The sequence below is a fragment of the Podarcis liolepis genome (genome assembly GCF_965112155.1).
Source record: "Podarcis liolepis genome assembly, chromosome: 14".
Lineage (NCBI taxonomy): Eukaryota > Metazoa > Chordata > Lepidosauria > Squamata > Lacertidae > Podarcis > Podarcis liolepis.
Window position 1 is genome coordinate 47,872,713 of NC_139569.1, and position 20,331 is coordinate 47,893,043.

The window sequence follows — 20,331 nt, forward strand, 5'->3', positions numbered from 1 at the left end:
CTGGGGTTGCGTGCTCATCTCGCTTAAGAGCCCGGGAGTCAGCGCTGTCCGAAGACACTTCCGGGTCACGTGGCCAGCATGACGAAGCTGCTCTGGCGAGCCAGCACCAGCGCAGTGCACGGAAACGCCATTACCTTCCCGCTATAAAGCGGTACCTATTTATCTACTTGCACTTGGGGGTGCTTTCGAACTGCTAGGTGGGCAGGAGCTGGGACCGAACGACAGGAGCTCACCCCACCGCGGGGATTCGAACCGCCGACCATGCAATCGGCAAGTCCTAGGCACTGAGGTTTTACCCACAGCGCCACCCACATCCCATACATACCGTATAGTTCAGCAAATCCATTCATAGGTACGCGGGATGTGCCCGTCACAAATTGAAGGAGTCGGATTCTTTTTTCAGAGTCCATCAGCAGCACAGCCTAGGAAGAGTTACAAAGAGTTACTGAAATGCTAACCTTATGACCAAACATCACACGTGTTCGTTGTTCAATCTGGTCAATGTGGCTTGTTTATTAAGTGTCTGCTCAGAGAAAATTAGCCTGGTTTCATTCCAGGTGGAGTTTTTTTGTTTGTTTGTTTTTTGCTTCCACTGCACAGAAGAAGCCTTTGTTGTTAACTTAGGAGGTTGCCAGGATCAGTGATGGGTGGTTAAACAGTGCCACTGTTTTAAGTTGAGCTCCATCCATCTTTAGTACAACCAGGGCAGAAGAGAGCATGTTGAGCACCCTGTGTACTCTTCGCTACTTGTAGCAGGACATAAACACTCTCATGCAATTCTGGCCTAACATTTGCTTAAAACGTTCCTGCTAGAAGAATGATATCAACATTTTGGTTACCTTCCAAAACCACTGAATAACTATGTGATTTGCACTGTAGCCGTTTTTGTACTTTGTGTGTTCCCTCCAGTCATTCACATCTACATCTCCCAGGCCACACATCAGTAACTGAAGAGAGAGAGAGAGAGAGAGAGAGAGGAAACATTATCTCAGAAAATATCAACACACAAACTCCCCAAAGGAAACAGGTTTTTGAAAGAAGCAGAAGAAAGCTTACCTCCAACTCATTTTCATCGAAGATTGTGATGAGATCTTGTGGTATTAGTTCGAAAAAACCCTAGAATACAGAAGAGGCATAAGGCAAGCTGGACAAGTGGAATGGCGATGTGTTTGTAGCCATAACCCCACAATCCCACCATTACGGAACTCCCTCTCAAAGCAGCTTTGCTGCACCTCGGTCCCATTCCATTTTGGAAGACATTTAGGACAGATTCCTATTTTATCTTGACTGAGACAAAAAAACAAACAAAACCTCTTTGCAGCAGCAGGACACATTTTCTTGATGGTATGTAGACAGACCGAGCTGCTTCTGACAAAATTAATCCCCATAAAATACGGCTGGAGTGAGGGGGAGAGAGAATCTAAGTTTTCCACATTCTCTTTTGGGGTTTCATGCTGTGCTCACACAGCTTTATGGCTTTAAAAATAATAATAATGCAAGCCACTCTAGGTATAGAGCAAGGTAAAAATTCAATTGCACACAGGTAAAAATTAATGGACTGAAATCAATATTGAAACAGACTACAGTGGTGCCCTGCAAGACGAATGCCTCGCAAGACGGAAAACTCGCTAGACGAAAGAGTTTTCCGTTTTGGAGGTGCTTCGCAAAATGAATTTCCTATGTGCTTGCTTCGCAAGATGACAATGTCTTGCGAGTTCCTGCTGGTTTTTTCCCTTCCCCCCCCCCCCTTTTCTAAGCCGCTAAGCCGCTTATCAGCTGATCCGATCAGCAGATAAGCCGCTAAAAGCCGCTAATAGTGCTAAACCGTCAATGGGCTTGCTTCGCAAGACGAAAAAACCGCTAGACGAAGAGAATCACAGAACGGATTCTTTTCGTCTTGCGAGGCACCACTGTATTGACAACATTAGAACACAAAGAGTATCTGCAAATGACGGTACCTCTTTGAAGGCAGCCATTTGTTTCCTGATCCTGTTCACAAATCTCCACTGTATTACAAGACTGTAAAACGGAAGGAAGTATTGAGTTTTAAACACCAACATGACAGCTACATTTAAAAGGTTTTTACAGATTCTTCATAGCATTAGCTTTAAGATAGAGCAGATTGGAAATTGAACAAAGAGTTTATGGCGAACAGTTGCCACTGGAAAATGCACACACAAGGGGTAGGGTGGTGTCAGTTCTGCAGTCTGTTACTTACTAAATATACTCTTGCTTGTTCTTATTTGTGACCACCACATCTGACCCTCCAGGTTTCAATTCATGTTGATGAGTCTAAAGACAAGAGGACCAAAGCAAACTGAGCAGTACATAAGGCGTAAGGCAAAATCTCCTCCTCCTCCCTCCACAAACACAGGCCTCCTATTTGCTGATCACCTGAAGTGAGTGATGAGATACAGCAAGGCTTGCTATTACCAGTTGCAGGGCTTGCTGGCGGAGCTTCAGGATTTCTCCATTTATTTGTGAGGTTTCTTACAGGCCCTTCACCATAGGGCCCCAGGGCAAGTTACAATGAAACAATGATACAATTCAAAATCAAAATCAAATCAGTGTATTTCCACCAGAAGCACAGGCAGGTGGTTGACTGCCCTTCCATGAGCTGCTTATCCACATCTTCAGACCACAATAATTGAAACTGGTGCAGCACAGATGCGACAGGCAGGGCTCTGGGCACCTCCAAGGGAGACTTGCTCTAACCATTGCATCCAATTCTGTCTGGATCTGAGTGTTTTATCCCTAAAGTGTCTCACAAAATTGTCCCAGCAGACTTCTGAGGGTGCCAGAGCAACACTCTCCTGGTCAGATGACAAAAGACCATTTGCTACTCTGAAAAACTAGACCTGGTACCTACATCTGTTTCAAGAGATTAAATTCTTTGTGGTCACAGGCTTGTGGCAGTGTTTTGCTTGTTGCCATGCACATATGCTTCACTGCAATTTAAACTTATTTTGTAGATGACCACAAATATTGAGACGACCAGGTAAAAACTCTAATTCAACTCACTTATCAACTTACAGTTTCATTATCAAAAAAGGACAAATCAGTATTAGACAAGGTAAGACTGAAGCAACCATAAGGCATCCTGTACCTTTCGAGTGTTCTAATTTAAGCCCTGCATGGCTACAAACCTGCCCAAAAAGTTCTTCATCAACTGTGAACCGGAGGTCCAGTTCCTTGGGATCGTTTTCAAGAATCCACCTCAGAGAACTGTAGTATTCACTGTCCTAGAGTGAACATGACAGGGACAAGTGATTAAGACCAGCAACATAAACTGTCCTTTGGGTGGAAGGTGTTAACAAATGTAAATTTAATTCACCATAAAAATGTGAGGCAACAACAGCAGCTTGGGGTAAACATTACATACCACAGATTCCATATCATGAAGAATTATTGGCTTTTGAAGCATCATTTTGTAAAAAGGGCGAATAAAGAAACCTGCAAGAGACAAAGAGGAAGAGCTTGGTCGTAAAGAAATGTTATGGAGCACAGTGCTAATAATAAGCGACCAAGAAGCAGCCTCTGTAATGTCAAGTACAAACCATCTAAGAGCTTCCCATGGTAGACGGCCATCCCTGCCACGCGGCCGATGAACTTGAAGTATGAAAGGTGGTCTTCATTGCACATGCCGGAGTTTGGATTGATCTGGAGAGTATAGTTATCCCTGCAAGGGAAGTAGAGGCCATGTGCTCCATATACTAGCAGCAGACATTTGCTCAAACATCTCAGAAGCTGCCCTATGGGGATCAGGCCATTGGTCCATCAGGATCAGCTTTGACTATGTGAACCAGCAATGGCTCCCTAAAGTCTTTCCCCAACTCTGCCTGGAGATACTGAGCACTGAAGCTGCAGTTCAACCAACCTGGAGCACCCAGAGCAGACTCTCTGCCACTGAGCTATTGCCCTTCCCCAGGAAGTCAGAATTTGCCATCCATCCAGTCTAGCACTTGCCTCATCCTGCTGGGCCTCTCCCAGGTAGAAGTGCAAAGATGAGTAGCAGAAGGGCTGCTTCCTTCACCTCCTCCTCCTGGAGTTTGGCTCAAGGTTAAATTTGGTTCTTAAGGCTCAAACTGTAGAACTGCCATTCTCGAAATGGGCAAAGAGGAGCCTTAGAGTAGCCAAGTTTAGCCAAGAGAAGAAGCTTAGTGCTCCCTCTATGCGCACACACACACACACACACACACACACAGCTAGCATAGGAGAGCTTCAAATGAGGTATGAAGTATCTGGATAACAGGCTGGCTAATTTGTTGTTTAAGCTGTTCAACATTTCACACCCGCAGAAAATGGCAGAATCTTGGCCACAGTAGGTGTCTTACTTACGTGGCAGAATATTCAAACAATCCGTAGTATGGGTTAAACATTTCCTTGGAGATGAAGAAGAACCACTCCCTGGCGACCCCTCCATAGTCCAAACCCTTTTCACCGTCAAATTCAATCCATAGCCTCGCTTTGAGATACTCCGGCTTCTTTACAGCACTAATTCTTCTGTAGGAGTCTTCGAAGATTGTGGCACGGTGAAGTTTCATTTCAAACTTACTTGGAATATCACCCTGAAGAGAAACACGATAACTGATTGTTAGAGTAGTCTGTCAAGCAAAATGAAGGGAGGATACTTAAACAGGGCCCTGCACTTTTGGCAAGAAGTTTGATCAATGAAGACTGAAGAATGCTCTTCAATTAAACACGGAGCATTTGAAGTTATGTACCCTAACAAATATCAGCCTGGACTGTTAATACTCCAAGCTTACAAAGACTACACTTACGTAGTATACCTTTTTTAAAGTTATTTTTTCACAGAGCACATAGCTAATGAATTCACTCCCACAAGATGGCCACCAACTTGGATGGCTTTGAAAGAAGACTATGTATTTTTTATTATTAAATCTATATATTGCCCTTCATCTGAGGATCACAGGGCAGGTGACAGGATTAAATGAATTCACAGAGAATAAGGCTTGGATGAGTTTCAGTTAGTATTGCTTGGGGGCATGGACAAGGTGCTCAGATTGGTGCAGATGACCACGTGTGCTATATAATATTATTTTATTTTTTTTATATGCAACCCATCTAACTGGGGTACCCCAGCCACTCTGGACGGCTCCAAACAAAATCTAAAAAACACAATGAAACACCAACCATTAAAAACTTCCCTGTGCAAGGCAGCCTTCAGATGTCTTCTAAAAGTCAGATTTATCTATTCAACATCTGACAGTGGGCAGGGGGTGTTCCACAGGGTGGGTGCCACTTCTGAGAAGACCCTCTGCCTGCTTCCCTGTAACTTCACATCTCACAGTGGAGGAACTGCCAGACCCCTTGACCCCTGCCCTTCATGACCAATAAAAACTAAGAGGGACGGCTGGTTGCATACCTGTTGCTGGGGATCAAAAATGAGGAGAGCGCTGCTTGTGCAGTCAGCTCCTGCCTGTGGGCATTCCGTAATGGGCCAACGTGGGAACAGGATGCTGGCTTGATGGGCCTTGGGTACCCTTTGGTCTGACCCAGCAGGGTTTTTCTTATGTATAGGTAACCAGGTGGGCATGCGTGCGCAACTGTACTTCTGTGCCAAGTGACTATTTAAAGTAATCTGTACTCTAGTCATTCCACTGGTTTGTTCAGTGGTACATCATGTAACATTGTCATAGCCCAGGGGGCAGGGGAAGATCGCTAATCGTAGTCAGGGGAGGGGGAAACTGCTGATCTTTGCACTCATTGCAAGAGAAGAAGACAGGAGAAGCAGCACACATTCTGGAAACATATTCACTTTGAAGTTACTAGACTCATAACTTACCTGCTTTTTTAACTTCTTTCTGAAGAATTCATACTTTCTTTTATAGTCTCTGGAATAAGGCACAGCCTTTGAAAAAGAAGAGGGAAGGGTAGAAGAATGTAAGATGTCCAAGTATCCAACATCACATTTCATCGGGGAAAATATTTGTTGATGCATGAAAGTTTCTGCCTTAGGCCAGGGGATTACAGTTTTGTGACAGAATTTGGGGTGGGAGGACACTCAGGAGGGAACTAGAGCATCTTTCAGTTATAATAATAATAATAATAATAATAATAATAATAATAATAATATATTTATTATTTATACCCTGCCCATCTGGCTGGGCTTCTCCAGCCACTCTGGGTGGCTTCCAACAGAATATTAAAATACAATAATCTATACCATACACTTGTTTTGCAATCCTTGTCCACAGCACTACCCAAAGTTTTAATTCACTTTTTATAGAAATACAGTGGTACCTTGGTTTAAGAACAGCTTAGTTTATGAACAACTTGGGTTAAGAATGCTGCAAACCCAGAAGTAGGTGTTTTGGTTTGTGAACTTTGCCTTGGAATAAGAACATGTTTCACTTCCTGTTGAGTGTGTTCCATTTGTAAATTGAGTCCCCCGCTGCTATGGGAAAGCAACAGACTTCTGGAACGGATTAAGTTCGTAAACCAAGGTACCACTGTATTAATATAAATTTATTCCAACAAAAATTTCTCATTTTCTGCAAGCCAGCATTGGATCACTTATCCCTCACAAACACAAAATCAGCCCCTTTAGTAAACCTCCTTAGCTTTTTCTATTTTGTCCGGGGGGAAATAATGAACAGGAGCAGATCCCACAAGGGATCCAAAATGGTTCAGATACCACCTTTAGTAAATAGTTTCAACAGAGCCTGCCAACAGGAGCCTGACTTCACTCCATCTACTTATCTCAGGGATGCAACTGAGCTGTGGCTGGAGACCAATTTGAGAGCCTTGCACTTTATTTAAAAGCATTTCTAAACTGCTTAATGTTTCCAAATATCTCTAAGTGGTGTACACTATGTACAATATAAATCCCCTACCCCTTAAAAGAAAAGGACAACCCAAAATCAATGAAACAGTATGAAAGCATAAAATGAAGATTCGGGGATTCAGATGCATAAAACTGGGTTCAATCTTATGGCTCAGTTGTGATGAGGGGAGTCTGAAAAATTCTTCTCAAATCCAACTGTCCCTATAGAGATGGGTGAAACCACTTTCCACCCCTCCCACCATCTCAGTTTAGACGAGCTTTTCAGAAAGAAAGAAAGAAAGAAAGAAAGAAAGAAAGAAAGAAAGAAAGAAAGAAATCTGAAAAACACACGATTTCCAAGTCAATTCCAAAGTTAGATGGTACCAGGAACCCATGCCAGGAATCAAGTACCTCTCTTCACCCCAGGCCTTTTATTTTCCTGGTAGAAGCAATGGAGAGGGGGCCCTTCAAGGCACTCCCCTTGCAAAACCATCATTACCAGCTGGTGTTTGGAATGCTGGACTGGCTCAAAGAGCCCTGGGGGAAGAGTTACCGGTACTTTAGCTCACTTAATGTTTACTAGCCACCTTGCCAAATTTTCCCAAGGCCACATACAATATGTGATAAAATCAGTTTGAAACATATACAATAGTAAAACAATAGACAGGTGAACATCACTGAGCTCTAGGATATGTTCATCTTCACAAGCACTGCCCCCACCTCCTGCCTGTGAACTTCAACACCATCGCCTCCCACCACTAATTCAATTCCTGGCCCCATTTCAGACACTTCTCACATTCAAAATAACTGCACCAATGCATTTGAACCATTTTGTATCCTCTTATTTCTACCATACAGTTTGGCAACTGCTCAGAAGGCTAAATATTGAACCTGCACCCGACTTATAAACTTCTGAGGTGAAAGTGCCCTGGGGTGAACAGACGATGCAAATACGTGGCTAGCTGCTACAACTGATTTTAAAGTAATCCAGGGAGTCTTACTGGTCCAGCTATTGCGACATTCTGCAAGCGAGGGTCTTCCCACTGAGTTTTCTTGGTATCTGCAAGCACACATATGTATTAGTTGCAATAAGGCTGAGCAATAAGGGAGAGTCATATTATATCTTATAAGGGAGAGTCGTGCTATAACTTCTACATACTGTGGTTTATGTAGAATGTTCTTCCATCTGTATGTATTCGTTCTTCCCAGCCAGGCTAAAGGAAAGAGAGAAAACCATAAGGATGCTAAATGATGGGTGTGCTGGCATGGTTCCACAGATTTAAACAGCAGCAGCCTTTTATAATGCTTAATGGTTTGTGCTTAATGGTAATCTGAGGGATGTAAAGTATTAAAAAGGCCAAGAGGCAGGTGCTTACCGGTAAAGGGCTAAGGTCTGCAGGGTCCAAAGAGGTCCTTCTTCTCATATGAGTAGGAATTCTGATTCTGGGGTCATCCTTTGACAAGGGAAAAACACTGTTAAGCTACTGTTTTAGCCACGGACATTTAAGACTCCTGGCTGGCTGCTAAAGGAAGGCCTCCACACAAGGGAAGCCACTGAACTCTACTTTCCCAAAAGCAGAATTCAAACAGCGGATCCATGTGACACTTCACGGAGAGGAAGATTTCCCCATAGAAATCCAGCCATGCCTCTCTCCATGGGCGAAATCATGGTTCAACAGGACTTAATCCCTGGAAAATGTGCTTATAACTGCTGCTTTCAGTCAGCAGATATCTGACAGATTTAAGCAGCTCTATCTGCTCCCCATTTCTTTCAAAAGCGAGATCTGCTTTCTCGGGGCAACTGCTCCTTTTGTTAGCAGCTTCCCTCCAGGTAATGACAGAATGTTCTCCAGAAAGAGAAACTGACATGCCATGCTGGGGTTTGAGACCAGTTCCTGGATTCGGGTGGGGAGGAGAGATATAGCTCTGGCTCAGCTTTGCTTATGGAAACAGGCTTGTTCTCAACTCTGTTTTCTTTGCAGCCAGTGGATTTTCTTGTTACTTTACTGTTTTTGGTTTTTATAATCAAAACAAATAAATGGCTACTAGGGTATAACTGAAGCAGCTGGCAGGATAAGTAACACAACAAGGAATCAGGAAGGGAAGGCGCTCAACAGCAGGACCTGCTAGCAAGTCAGTGCCTTGTGCAAGGAAGATCACATGGAAACCAAGCTCAGAGGGAGCCTTTCAAGGGGACAAGCCGGGCCTTCCCTTCCGCAGAGAAAGTCACAGATTCCTCCTCTTTCACGTGATACTGCTGGGAAGTGTCTGCAGTTCAGCAAAGGTCAATCAGCAAGCCAAACACTCTCGCGGGTGTTAAGGACCTTGCATTGCTCTTTAAAAAATTGTCCTTTCACCCCACCCACCTTCTGTCTCCTCAATATTAAAAATACACAGCAGCATTAAATCCAGAAGCTACCTACCCACGTTGTGGTTTTGGTATTGTGGTCAATAAAGAAAGGCCTCCCATTTGGAGCGTTACGAACTTCCCAGCCTTTTGGGAGAAGTCCTAGATCAGCTTCTGGGGGTTTCTGGAACGAAGGCTGCTGCGGTGAGTCATCTGATGCCAACTGTTGTCTGGAGGGAGAATGTGGAGCCGTGGCCTGCTGACCCACATCCACCCCGATCTGCTGGGAAATTGAGAATGCAAGTAGAGTGAAATGCGCGGGCAAGCAGGGAAGACCTTGCTCAACGCCTCAAGCCAGAGTCTATGAGATGGATTACACAAGAGGGAATGTTACCAGTCTCAGTTATCATGTTTTACAATTGACAGAATACAGGTTGGCTGTTTTTAATGGGGATGTAATTTCAAATTATTTGTTTTAAAATGATTACTGAGGTTTGGCTTAAGAGTGTTATTTTCCTGATTTGCACATACGGTTTGCACAAGAGTGATAAAGTCCCCAGTTATATTTCACTAAATGGTTGTTTATCTACTAATTAGTGGGTGTCAGTAAACTCTGTTTATTTTTTGAGTATGGTTAATGTTGTTTGTAATTTATATGGCTATGGCAGGCATGTTGTTTTTGTTTTTTAAAAAATAAATGTTACGTTAGATGATATATTGGTGTATTACATGATCCATCCACTTTCTCCCCCTTACACTTTTGTGTGTTTATATATCTAATATGCATATATATTGCTGTAAGTCACTTGGAGACCTCCGAGTGACAATAGGTTTAATTATTAACAATAATAACAACAACAATAACAATAACAGTTGTGCTTTTGATGCGGGGGACAATATCTATTCCTACTTGTTAGTTTATCTTAATTAATCAGAGGTCTTGTGCAAGACTGTAGCTATACTGAAATTCTGATAAAGTTCTTACACAAAACCCCTGTATCTTGCTTTGTTTAAGCCCAATGTGTGCACTGCAATTACAGCAGCTCAGGTAAACTCTTGCATGTACTGAAGTCCCCTCAGCATGGGACCCTTGGATGCTTGCATCATTTGGGCTGCTGGAACAAAATGGCAGGTTGTGCTCAGGGGACGAGCAAATGGAACAAAAGGATGACAACCAATTCTTCACAGATCTCAAAGAAACATGATTCAATGGTTTCAAGGTGCCTCAATATGAAACAGACAAACTCTGTCAGCTCCTTAATGCAATTTCCAATGCTCTCATCCAAATACATGTTGATACAAGCAAGCTCTGTAGTGACATGCACACCATCAGGGATGGTTGAGTTTGTTGTAATGTTTATCTGAACCGGGGCAAGGGACCTGTGGCTCTCGAGAGATCAGACTGCAATTTCCATCATCCCAGACTAATGTCCATGCTGGGCTGATGGGAGTTGGGCATTCCACAAGACTGAAAGACTACAAGGTCCACGTTTTCTTATCCAATGAGACTTGCAAGGAAAGCTTGAATAAGCAGGAACTGATTGCTGTACGTTTTAGTGACTTGGCCAAACCCCATGCAGCAATCTTAATTCTAGATCAGATGACTATGGGGTGGGGGGGGGGGGAGGTACCTGTACTGCTGGCTTCTTCCAGGTGGTAGTCTGGGAATTGTGGTCTATATAATACGGCCTTCCTTTGTCATCTTTCCTTACTTCCCAGCCTGGAGGCAGTCCAGATGAAGTAGGCAGTAACTAAAAGAAGATAGAATTAGCTGGCAAAGGGTACTTGTGGATTTTTTTCAGGGCTCAGACACATCACAGAACAAAGATTTAAATATTTTAGAGACTGTCAAATCAGCCATGATAAAATGGGCTCAGGATATTGGGTATAACATTATGTTTGAGGACTGGGAAAGGTTATGGACCACCGGAATAAAATTCACGGCATGTAATGCCTTGAAAGAGAACATTATGAAAATGATATATAGGTGGTACATGACCCCAGTCAAGCTTGCTAAGATATATCACCTGTCTGATAATAAATGTTGGAAATGTAAGGAGGCTGAAGGGACATTCTTTCACCTCTGGTGGACCTGCCCAAAAGTGAAGGCCTTCTGGGAAATGATCTATAATGAGTTAAAAAAGGTATTTAGGTATACCTTTCCCAAGAAACCAGAGGCCTTCCTCCTGGGCATCGTCGGCCAGAAAGTGTTAAAAAAGGATAGAACCTTTTTTATGTATGCATCTACAGCAGCAAGAATTCTCATTGCAAAACACTGGAAGACACAAGATCTACCCACACTGGAAGAGTGGCAGACGCAATTGATGGACTACATGGAACTGGCTGAAATGACTGGCAGAATCCGAGATTTGGGAGAAGAAACAATGGAAGAGGACTGGAAAAAATTTAAGGACTATCTACAAAAATATTATAAATTGTATGAATGTTAAAAACTGCACGATTTGGAAATTTTAGCTTCAGCGATTAGATTTATTGAACCGGAAAACAAGCTATAAGTAAGAAAAGGTGGAAATTCAAAATAATACTATGGTTGATTTAAAGTATAAGTAATTGACAAAAGGTATTTTAAATCTAAAAGTATAATATTTGAAAAGTACAAATTAAGATATGAAATAAGGTAATAATTTGCTGATATTTTTATTGCAAAGAATGCATGGTGGGGAGATGTGAGGGAGTCCGGTTGGTTATGGAAAAATGTTTTGAAAAGTGGATTTCTTTTTCTTATTTCTTTTTCTTTTTCTTTGTTTATATAATTTTCTATCTACGACTTTTATATACCTATGTTTTTGAAAATGTAATAAAAATATTTATAAAAAAAACACAAAGATTTAAATATTTTAGGAAGCAAGTTGACAACTGAGGAAAATGTACATGCCAACTAAGTTAACTGCTGTGTTAGGCAGTTGCCAATACAGTGGTGCCTCGCAAGACGAAATTAATTCGTTCCGCAATTCTCTTCGTCCTGCGGTTTTTTCGTCTTGCGATGCACGGTTTCCCATAGGAATGCATTGAAAATCAATTAATGCGTTCCTAGGGAAACCACCTTCAGGCCAGGTCCGGGGACAGTCTGTCCCCGGACCTCTTCTGAAGGCTGGGGGGGGGGGGACAAGGGCTTTTCTTCCCACCCCCAGCATTTTAAAAAACCCTGGGACAGCGGAGGACTTCTCCGCTGTGCGGGGCTATCTTAAAATGCTGGCGGGCGGCATTTTAAAATCGCTCCGGACAGCGGAGGACTTCTCCGCTGTCCGGGGCGATTTAAAAGCCCCTGGGAAGGCAGGCAGGGGGGACAAAGACTTTCGCCCCCTGCCCGCCTTCAGAAGGTGTTCCCGCCCCCCGCCCCACTTCGGAACAGCTTTCCGAAGTGGGGCGGCGGGGCCAGGTGTCCCCGCCCCCCGCCCCACTTCGGAACAGCTTTCTGAAGTGGGGCGGCGGGGCCAGGTGTTCCCGCCCCCCCGCCCCACTTCGGAACAGCTTTCCGAAGTGGGGCGGCGGGGCCAGGTGTTCCCCTGAGCGCTTCTAAAGGCGGGCGGCTGGGAGGGAATCCCTTGGCCCCCCGCTGGACTTCCCGAAGCTCTTTTGAAGTCCAGCGGGGGTCCAAGGGATTCCTTCCCAGCCGCCCGCATTTAGAAGCGCTCGGGGAAAGCTGCGAAGTGCGCTGCTTTCCCCGAGCGCTTCTAAATGCGGGCGGCTGGGAGGGAATCCCTTGGCCCCCCGCTGGACTTCAAAAGAGCTTCGGGAAGTCCAGCGGGGGGCCAAGGGATTCCCTCCCAGCCGCCCGCATTTAAAAGCACTCGGGGAAAGCTGCGAAGTGCGCTGCTTTCCCCGAGCGCTTCTAAATGCGGGCGGCTGGGAGGGAATCCCTTGGCCCCCCGCTGGACTTCAAAAGAGCTTCGGGAAGTCCAGCGGGGGGCCAAGGGATTCCCTCCCAGCCGCCCGCATTTAAAAGCACTCGGGGAAAGCTGCGAAGTGCGCTGCTTTCCCCGAGCGCTTCTAAATGCGGGCGGCTGGGAGGGAATCCCTTGGCCCCCCGCTGGACTTCAAAAGAGCTTCGGGAAGTCCAGCGGGGGGCCAAGGGATTCCCTCCCAGCCGCCCGCCTTTAGAAGCGCTCGGGGCAAAGCAGCGAAGTGCGCTGCTTTCCCCGGAGTGCTTTTAAACGTGGGCGGCTGGGAAGGAATCCCTTGGCCCCCCGCTGGACTTCAAAAGAGCTTCGGGAAGTCCAGCGGGGGGCCAAGGGATTCCCTCCCAGCCGCCCGCATTTAAAAGCACTCGGGGAAAGCTGCGAAGTGCGCTGCTTTCCCCGAGCGCTTCTAAATGCGGGCGGCTGGGAGGGAATCCCTTGGCCCCCCGCTGGACTTCAAAAGAGCTTCGGGAAGTCCAGCGGGGGGCCAAGGGATTCCCTCCCAGCCGCCCGCATTTAAAAGCACTCGGGGAAAGCTGCGAAGTGCGCTGCTTTCCCCGAGCGCTTCTAAATGCGGGCGGCTGGGAGGGAATCCCTTGGCCCCCCGCTGGACTTCAAAAGAGCTTCGGGAAGTCCAGCGGGGGGCCAAGGGATTCCCTCCCAGCCGCCCGCCTTTAGAAGCGCTCGGGGCAAAGCAGCGAAGTGCGCTGCTTTCCCCGGAGTGCTTTTAAACGTGGGCGGCTGGGAAGGAATCCCTTGGACCCCCGCCGGACTTCAAAAGAGCTTCGGGAAGTCCAGCGGGGGGCCAAGGGATTCCCTCCCAGCCGCCCGCATTTAAAAGCACTCTGGGCAAAGCAGCGAAGTGCGCTGCTTTCCCGAGCGCTTCTAAATGTGCTGCGCTTCCCCGCTGTCCTGGAGATTTCCCTATGGGCTTTCGTCTTGCGAAGCAAGCCCATAGGGAAATTCGTTTTGCGAAGCGCCTCCAAAGCGGAAAACCCTTTCGTCTAGCGGGTTTTCCGTCTTGCGAGGCGTTCGTCTTGCGGGGTACCACTGTACAGTCAACCTCCACCATTGACTAGACAGTCTCCTACTCCATCTGTGAGCAAGTCCAGAGGTGGTAAACTAATATAAAGCAACATCAGCCACTGGCAATAAATTTGACCAACAGAAAGAGGTTGCAGGTGCCATCCCAGTCAGCCAGCAGTATTCTGATCATCCATAAGTTTGCCTAGCCCCATTTTGGAAGCTAGGAGTGAATTCCAAACACTAACAGGGTGCTGTTTGAAGGGAGTTCTACTTGTTTTCAGATTAACTGCTCATTTCCCCTCTGTTCACCACCACTTTGCTAAGCTAATCACCCTCCAAACTAGTTCTTCTCTCCTATCTGTTTTCCTATTCTTTGGTGATCTTGAATCAGCACAGGAAACCCTTAAACACTATTCCAATATATTCTCCCAATGCTTTAGGTCGTAGTGAAAGGATTGCAGTAACACGGACAGAGCACATGCGACTTGGTCACATGCAGTGAAAAGAGTCACAATCAGGCAGGATAATTCAGAGCTTAACTTACAACAGGAAGAGCTGGTTGTTCTTCAGCTTGGTACGACTGAGGGTTACTTCTTCTGCTTAAATCACTCTTGAAGGACAAGAGAGGGAAAGGCTTTTTAGTTCTACAGTTACTGTTGTGATGAGCAGCACATGCAGAGGTGTCAATCCCTGGTACATGCATACCCTACTATGCTTACCCAATACACCAGAAATGAGGAGATGGAACTAGGCTACCCTTTGAACAAGCTAGCTGTTGGGAGAGGGTGTGTGATACAGAGCCTCTTCAGGGGCAGACCCTGCTGCTTAAAGCATGCAATGTTTGATTTATCATCATGCTTACAGTGCAGGAAGCTGCTTGGGCAGCAGTGGAACTCCCAGAGATGGTAAGCTCTGTGCTCAGTTCTTCTGTAAGGCCGTTCTCTGCCTCAGAATTGTGTTGCACAGTGACTTGGGGAGTCTGGTTGCTGTACATAGTTGCTTCATCTTCTGTGATGATCTCCCAACTCTAAGAAACGTTAAATATTTCATCAGAATTTTAATGTCACTATCATCATCACCATCATTTTATCCCGCTGTGTGGGAATCCCTCACAGATGACCACAGTGCCTGGAGACAGACAGTCAGGTCTATCCATAGCAGTGACCAGAGGAGGAATGATCGCTGGGAGGAGCACAGACAGAAGAAACAACATGGTGCATCTGCAGCAGCACAACCAGACGTCTCCATCTGCCCCAGCTGCAACAAAACATGTTTCTCCCAAATCGGTCTCTGCAGCCACAGCTGGTGCTGGAACTCCAATGGTTTGACTTTGACATACTCTTCCACTGTCTCTCGAGACAGACAGGTGACAACAATTATTATTTAACTGACCTTCATTCTAAGGTCCCAAAGCAGATTATAACATTAAGACTCAAAATTTAAAACACTTTAAAACAACTTACAATTACAAAAATAAGGTGGGCCCTAAAAATATCCATCTCAAGTGTCAAAAGTCAGGGTAATGAGGTGCTATGAAAGCTATGAAAAGTGAGGTTCCCACCTCAGGAGATTCTCTGTGGTCCAGATTCTCCGCCTCCTCGGATATTTGATGCCGGCGAGCAAAGGCGTGTTGCACTTCCAGCTGAATGTTGCCAGTCTCTGCATCGGGTCCGTTGTCCCTGCACAAAAATGTTGTTTAAGGGAACATGGGAGGTGGGTGGATTCTGAGGCTTCAAATATTTGAAGAGGTACAATGTAAACGAAAGGTTTGCTTTCATAGGGAGAAGAGGCAGATCACAAGATTAAATCATGGAGCTGGCTGAGAAGCTTAAAGCAGACCAACGTAAGGCATTTGGCAGAGCTTTCAGCATTTTGAATGACCGGAGACCATGACAAGCTTCAGACCTGACACGGGTCTCTTCCAGATGAAGGGTTTAATCTGTTTTTCTAGTTTTATTACTGTATTTTTCTTGTTTGGAATTGGGGCCAGTGCTATCATCAGGCCAACGAGGCAGCCACCAAGGGCACAGACCTCAGGGGGCGCAATACTGACCTTTGAGGGGCACGGTTTTATACAGATTAGTTTTTGTTATATGATAATGTTTGACATTTATTTTGAAGAATTTTATCATTTCTCTGAGACATCTGTCTTTGAAAACTGAAGTTAGCACAACAACAAAAATTGGGAGGGGTGCAAATTTTGCTTGCCTAGAGCACAAAATGGCCTGGCACCGTCACTGCTTCTAACTCATTTTAGGGCTTTTTAGTGGGGAGCTATAAGCAAATTTAATAAACCTAGCTTCATTCTCAACTCCCACCAAATATGCCTGGCTGACGAAAAGGAGACCTTACTGTCTATAAAAAGTGACCATCTTAGGAGGTCCTGCTCCCCAGTCACTACCTTCCTTCCAAAGGAAGAGCAGGAAGAGTCTTGGGAGGCTTCGGTTGTTCACCTGCAGAGTTGGGGCCTGAGGTGCTTACCCTTCCTTCCTAGCATCTGGGAACTGCTACCCTGCTAAAGCTCAGGAGGGAGACACAAGGGCCCCTGTCATCTGTGAAGAAGGCGGTGGAGAGTTGAGACGGCCCATTTTTTTTATCCTGTTGCCGCTACAAGTATATGCATCTCTAATATACTGTGAGACAGAAGAAGTGCAATCCATCTGAAAAAGGCAGCTAAAGGCTATTTCTCATGATCTTTCCTTTCCTTTCTATTCTGCCTGCGCTTCTATTCCTGCTCCCTGCTTCTTCCTTGGAAATAATCCTGTGCCACCTCCTGCCCAGTTTCTAGGCCTGCTGACTGCTTTGTGTTTCCTCCAGTACTGCAAGATGGGCAATGGGCTATGGCGATCGCACAAGGTCCCTGGACGTTTCACCATTTATTGATCCCTGTGCCAACACTTTATTTCTTGCTGCCGCCACCCAGGCCCTACCTGGTACAATACTGAGTCCAGTCAGGGTTAAATTGGAACATTTACTTCTGTTTATTTATTGCAGTTTAACAAGCGTGTTGTATCATAAACGGTATCGGTCAATTACATTCATGGGGTGTCTATCCAGACCTATAACTTCTGCTACCTGCTCTCACTCATTAAACCACCTCTCAGATATTTACTTGTCTTCCTAGCTCCTAACTGTTCCTGACTCAGCTTATTTTGCTACACTAACTCAACATAACCCCACAGACTCCATCCCAATTCACTCCCACTCCAACCAACCACCCAACTGCCCCTCCCAGAGCTGGTTTTATAGTCCCACTGACTCCACCCCCCGGAGTTCTGATTGGGTAACTTGTTTAACTATTTCACCTCCAGCACTCTCATATGTTAACGTCACGATGACCCACATTGGCTCCTTCCTTCCTTTCTGGATGCAGCTGAAGAGGAAGAGGTATTAAGGGGTATTGCAAAGCTGTAAAAGAAGCCTACTGGTGCTGACTTCTGGGGAAATAAGAGTCAAGCACCCCCACCAATCGTGAAATACTGGTGAAATAAACAGCACTACAGCACGAGTAAATGATTTTTTTAAAAGACTGATGTGGGAAATAATTGAGCCTCTGCACACACAGCTATGTCATGCCTACTAGTGTCAACAGAACACAATGCAATATTCACAGGGGTCAAAGTGCAATAATCTGGGAAATTACTTGCAGTTTTGCCTGTAGCTTACAACGGAAGAGCAATGGGCTGGTCGGCCCTCTACACAGAAGCACAAATAGTGCATGACTAGTCAAAGAAAGTAGCTCTAAAAATGCAAAACCAATTTGTTTCATTTAAAACTGTAGGGGTTTCCCCTTTTAAAATGGAAATCAAGAAATGTTCTTGCTTAATAGCCATCTCAGAAAAGTATTTTGAATCAGAGCCACAGATCAGAAGTCCTAAGCACCTCCCACAGACAAGCCTTCTCTAGTAACATGCATTTAGCAATATCCCTATCGCAGACTATTTTGAATTAAGATCGCAGTAAGACTTACTGAGCGGTTGGTCTTTTCCACTGTGTCCTTCTCGATTCATGGTTGACAAAGTAGGTCCTGCCAAGGACATCCTGCCTCTCTTCCCAGCCTGCAGGTAGAGAAGACTCTGGCTCCCGCAACTGGCAAGAAGCATCAGGTTGGTCCAATAAAATCCAGCCAGGCTGCAAACAACAAGAGCAGGTGGTTTATGTGGTTATAACTTGCCCAGGACCTTATGTTGAAGGGTGGCTAAGAAAACTGTATGAACAATGGCATCAACACTGCGATGGCTGCCTGAATCTTGCCTCTGCACATGCAGCCAAGTACTCAAGACAGGCCATGTTCCCATCATGAGGCATTTCTCATGCCTTCCAACCAGATACAGACACCAGAAAAGTCTATTTTCTTAAAATACTTCTACTGTAGGTGTGAAAACACCAAACATTCTGATCCGTCATTGAAGTCAGATAGATCCGAATTGTTTTGAATGAGATACTGACAATGAATTATCAGATTATATGAAGGATTGCTGATAAAAATACATGGGTGTTATATGGGGCTTATAACAACTCTGGTGTTGTGATGGCGTCTCCCACTCAGATACCTCAACTCACTCATTTCCCCCTCAATTCTAAATCTCATAGAAGCATAGATGCTACATGGTTTATAAATTATATTTTTATTGCTTCTTTTACTTCTTACATATTGTATTTTGTGGAATGCAACATAATAAATAAAAGGCAATAAAAATACAATCAGAAATCAATATAAATATTTAACTCAATGGATGAACTGCCTCCCACCTTCAGCTGCAAATCCACATGCATGCCACAAACCATCTGAATGAAGTTTGGAAACCCCTATTCAAGAACTGCTGCTGATCTAATTTCAGCGGGTGCTAATCTTGTGGCACATACTCAGTAGAGACCCCTTCTCAACGTGGCCAGAGGCTGAATTCATTCTGATGACTAAAGTCACCTGAAACGCATGTGCTGGCTGAATTCATCATATATCAGATCAGGCCACATTTCACACCAAAGACCAAACCACTCACCTCTAGCTCTTCTGCCTGTTCTGTGCCATCTTCCTCAGATCCATTGTTTTTAGGTATGTAGGTCATTTTTAACCTGAGATGCCCCTTCACTCTGGATTTATGGCTGCAGCAGAGGGGGGTGGGATTGTAAAAGTTTGTGAGCCTGTTAAAATGCCAACACTTGCAAACATTTATAAGTAGTACCTGGCTCATGCTGGACTAGTAGCCATGCCTCATCTACCCACCCAGGCTGCCTCCTATTTCTTTCATCCTATTCCTGCAGCTGGAAGCCCACCAGAAGATGGCCCTCATCACTGGATCAGACCAAAGGCCTACCTGGCCGGCTCTCACAGATGCTCATGAGAAACCCACAACGAGGAACCCTGTGCAATGGCATTCTCCCACTCTCCCCAGCAACAGGTAGTCAGAGGTATACTGCTTCTGATACATAGCCTTATCCCTCCTCCATGAATATGTCTAATCCTCTTGTACAGCAGTCCAAGTTGATGGCAATCATGCCATCCAGGATCAGTGGAGTCCATTTTAACCATGCACTGTGTGAAGGAAGCCTTCTTTTTGTCTGTCCTGAAACTCCTCGCCCATCACTTTCATTGGACAGGATATTTGGGCCAGACAAAAGGAATTGCTGCTGCTTTTTCACCACACACTGCTAAGCTAAGCTTGGATTTCATTGCCACAGGATGCAGCAGCGGCAACCAAACTTGTACAGCTCTACGAAGTGATTAATCACATCCATGAAGGAGGATAAGGCCATCAATTGGTGCTATTCATGATGGGTGTGTGGTTCCCTATGAATAACAGTTGACACAAGACTGCAATTGCACTTGTAGGTTTCCCAGAGGTACCCGGCTGGCCACAGGACAACGGAAGGACAAGTTTTCTGAAGAAAAGTCACTCCCACCAAGAATGAGAGAGAACACGTTCATGCTAATGTACAGTGCAGATCAGGATGTTCAGTGCTTTCCAGGTATGATGTTTACTGACCTCCTTGGATGAAGAAGAAAGTCCTTAAACGTGTATGGTCTCTCAGTAGTTGGATTCTCTGTCTGAAATGAAACAACAGTTTCAGGTTTTTCTTCACCCAAGCAAAAAATACCAATGCTTTCCTCCGTTGAGAAAAGAATTTATGCAGTGTTCACTTCTCCAAAGCACATCCTGTTTTACAGCAGCAACAGTCCATGCTCGTCACAATGGCAAAGACGTTGAGCCACAGCTCCACCCTGCCAGAGGTGTCTCTCTTTAAGATAT

The 20,331-nt window shown here is 45.1% G+C and overlaps 1 protein-coding gene across 11 annotated transcripts in view; it reads right to left on the reverse strand.

Annotated features, from left to right (window-relative positions):
- Positions 1-20,331, reverse strand: part of NEDD4 (NEDD4 E3 ubiquitin protein ligase) — a 51,292-nt gene that overhangs the window by 4,284 nt on the left and 26,677 nt on the right. For 5 of the 11 annotated variants that reach the window (XM_083475600.1, XM_083475603.1, XM_083475604.1 and 2 more), the window contains 21 exons: positions 20,068-20,129; positions 19,084-19,186; positions 18,051-18,211; positions 15,642-15,759; positions 14,943-15,107; positions 14,625-14,690; positions 10,766-10,885; positions 9,211-9,414; positions 8,164-8,241; positions 7,947-8,001; positions 7,789-7,847; positions 5,807-5,872; positions 4,339-4,568; positions 3,558-3,679; positions 3,383-3,453; positions 3,147-3,242; positions 2,219-2,292; positions 1,959-2,019; positions 1,057-1,116; positions 840-947; positions 326-422 (listed from right to left, as the gene is read on the reverse strand). In XM_083475600.1, the coding sequence (XP_083331726.1) occupies positions 326-422; positions 840-947; positions 1,057-1,116; positions 1,959-2,019; positions 2,219-2,292; positions 3,147-3,242; positions 3,383-3,453; positions 3,558-3,679; positions 4,339-4,568; positions 5,807-5,872; positions 7,789-7,847; positions 7,947-8,001; positions 8,164-8,241; positions 9,211-9,414; positions 10,766-10,885; positions 14,625-14,690; positions 14,943-15,107; positions 15,642-15,759; positions 18,051-18,211; positions 19,084-19,186; positions 20,068-20,129 (2,176 nt within the window). Of the gene's footprint in view, positions 1-325; positions 423-839; positions 948-1,056; positions 1,117-1,958; positions 2,020-2,218; positions 2,293-3,146; positions 3,243-3,382; positions 3,454-3,557; positions 3,680-4,338; positions 4,569-5,806; positions 5,873-7,788; positions 7,848-7,946; positions 8,002-8,163; positions 8,242-9,210; positions 9,418-10,765; positions 10,886-14,624; positions 14,691-14,942; positions 15,108-15,641; positions 15,760-18,050; positions 18,212-19,083; positions 19,187-20,067; positions 20,130-20,331 lie in introns of all 11 variants that reach the window. The other 6 variants (XM_083475599.1, XM_083475602.1, XM_083475594.1 and 3 more) reach the window with 2 other exon arrangements.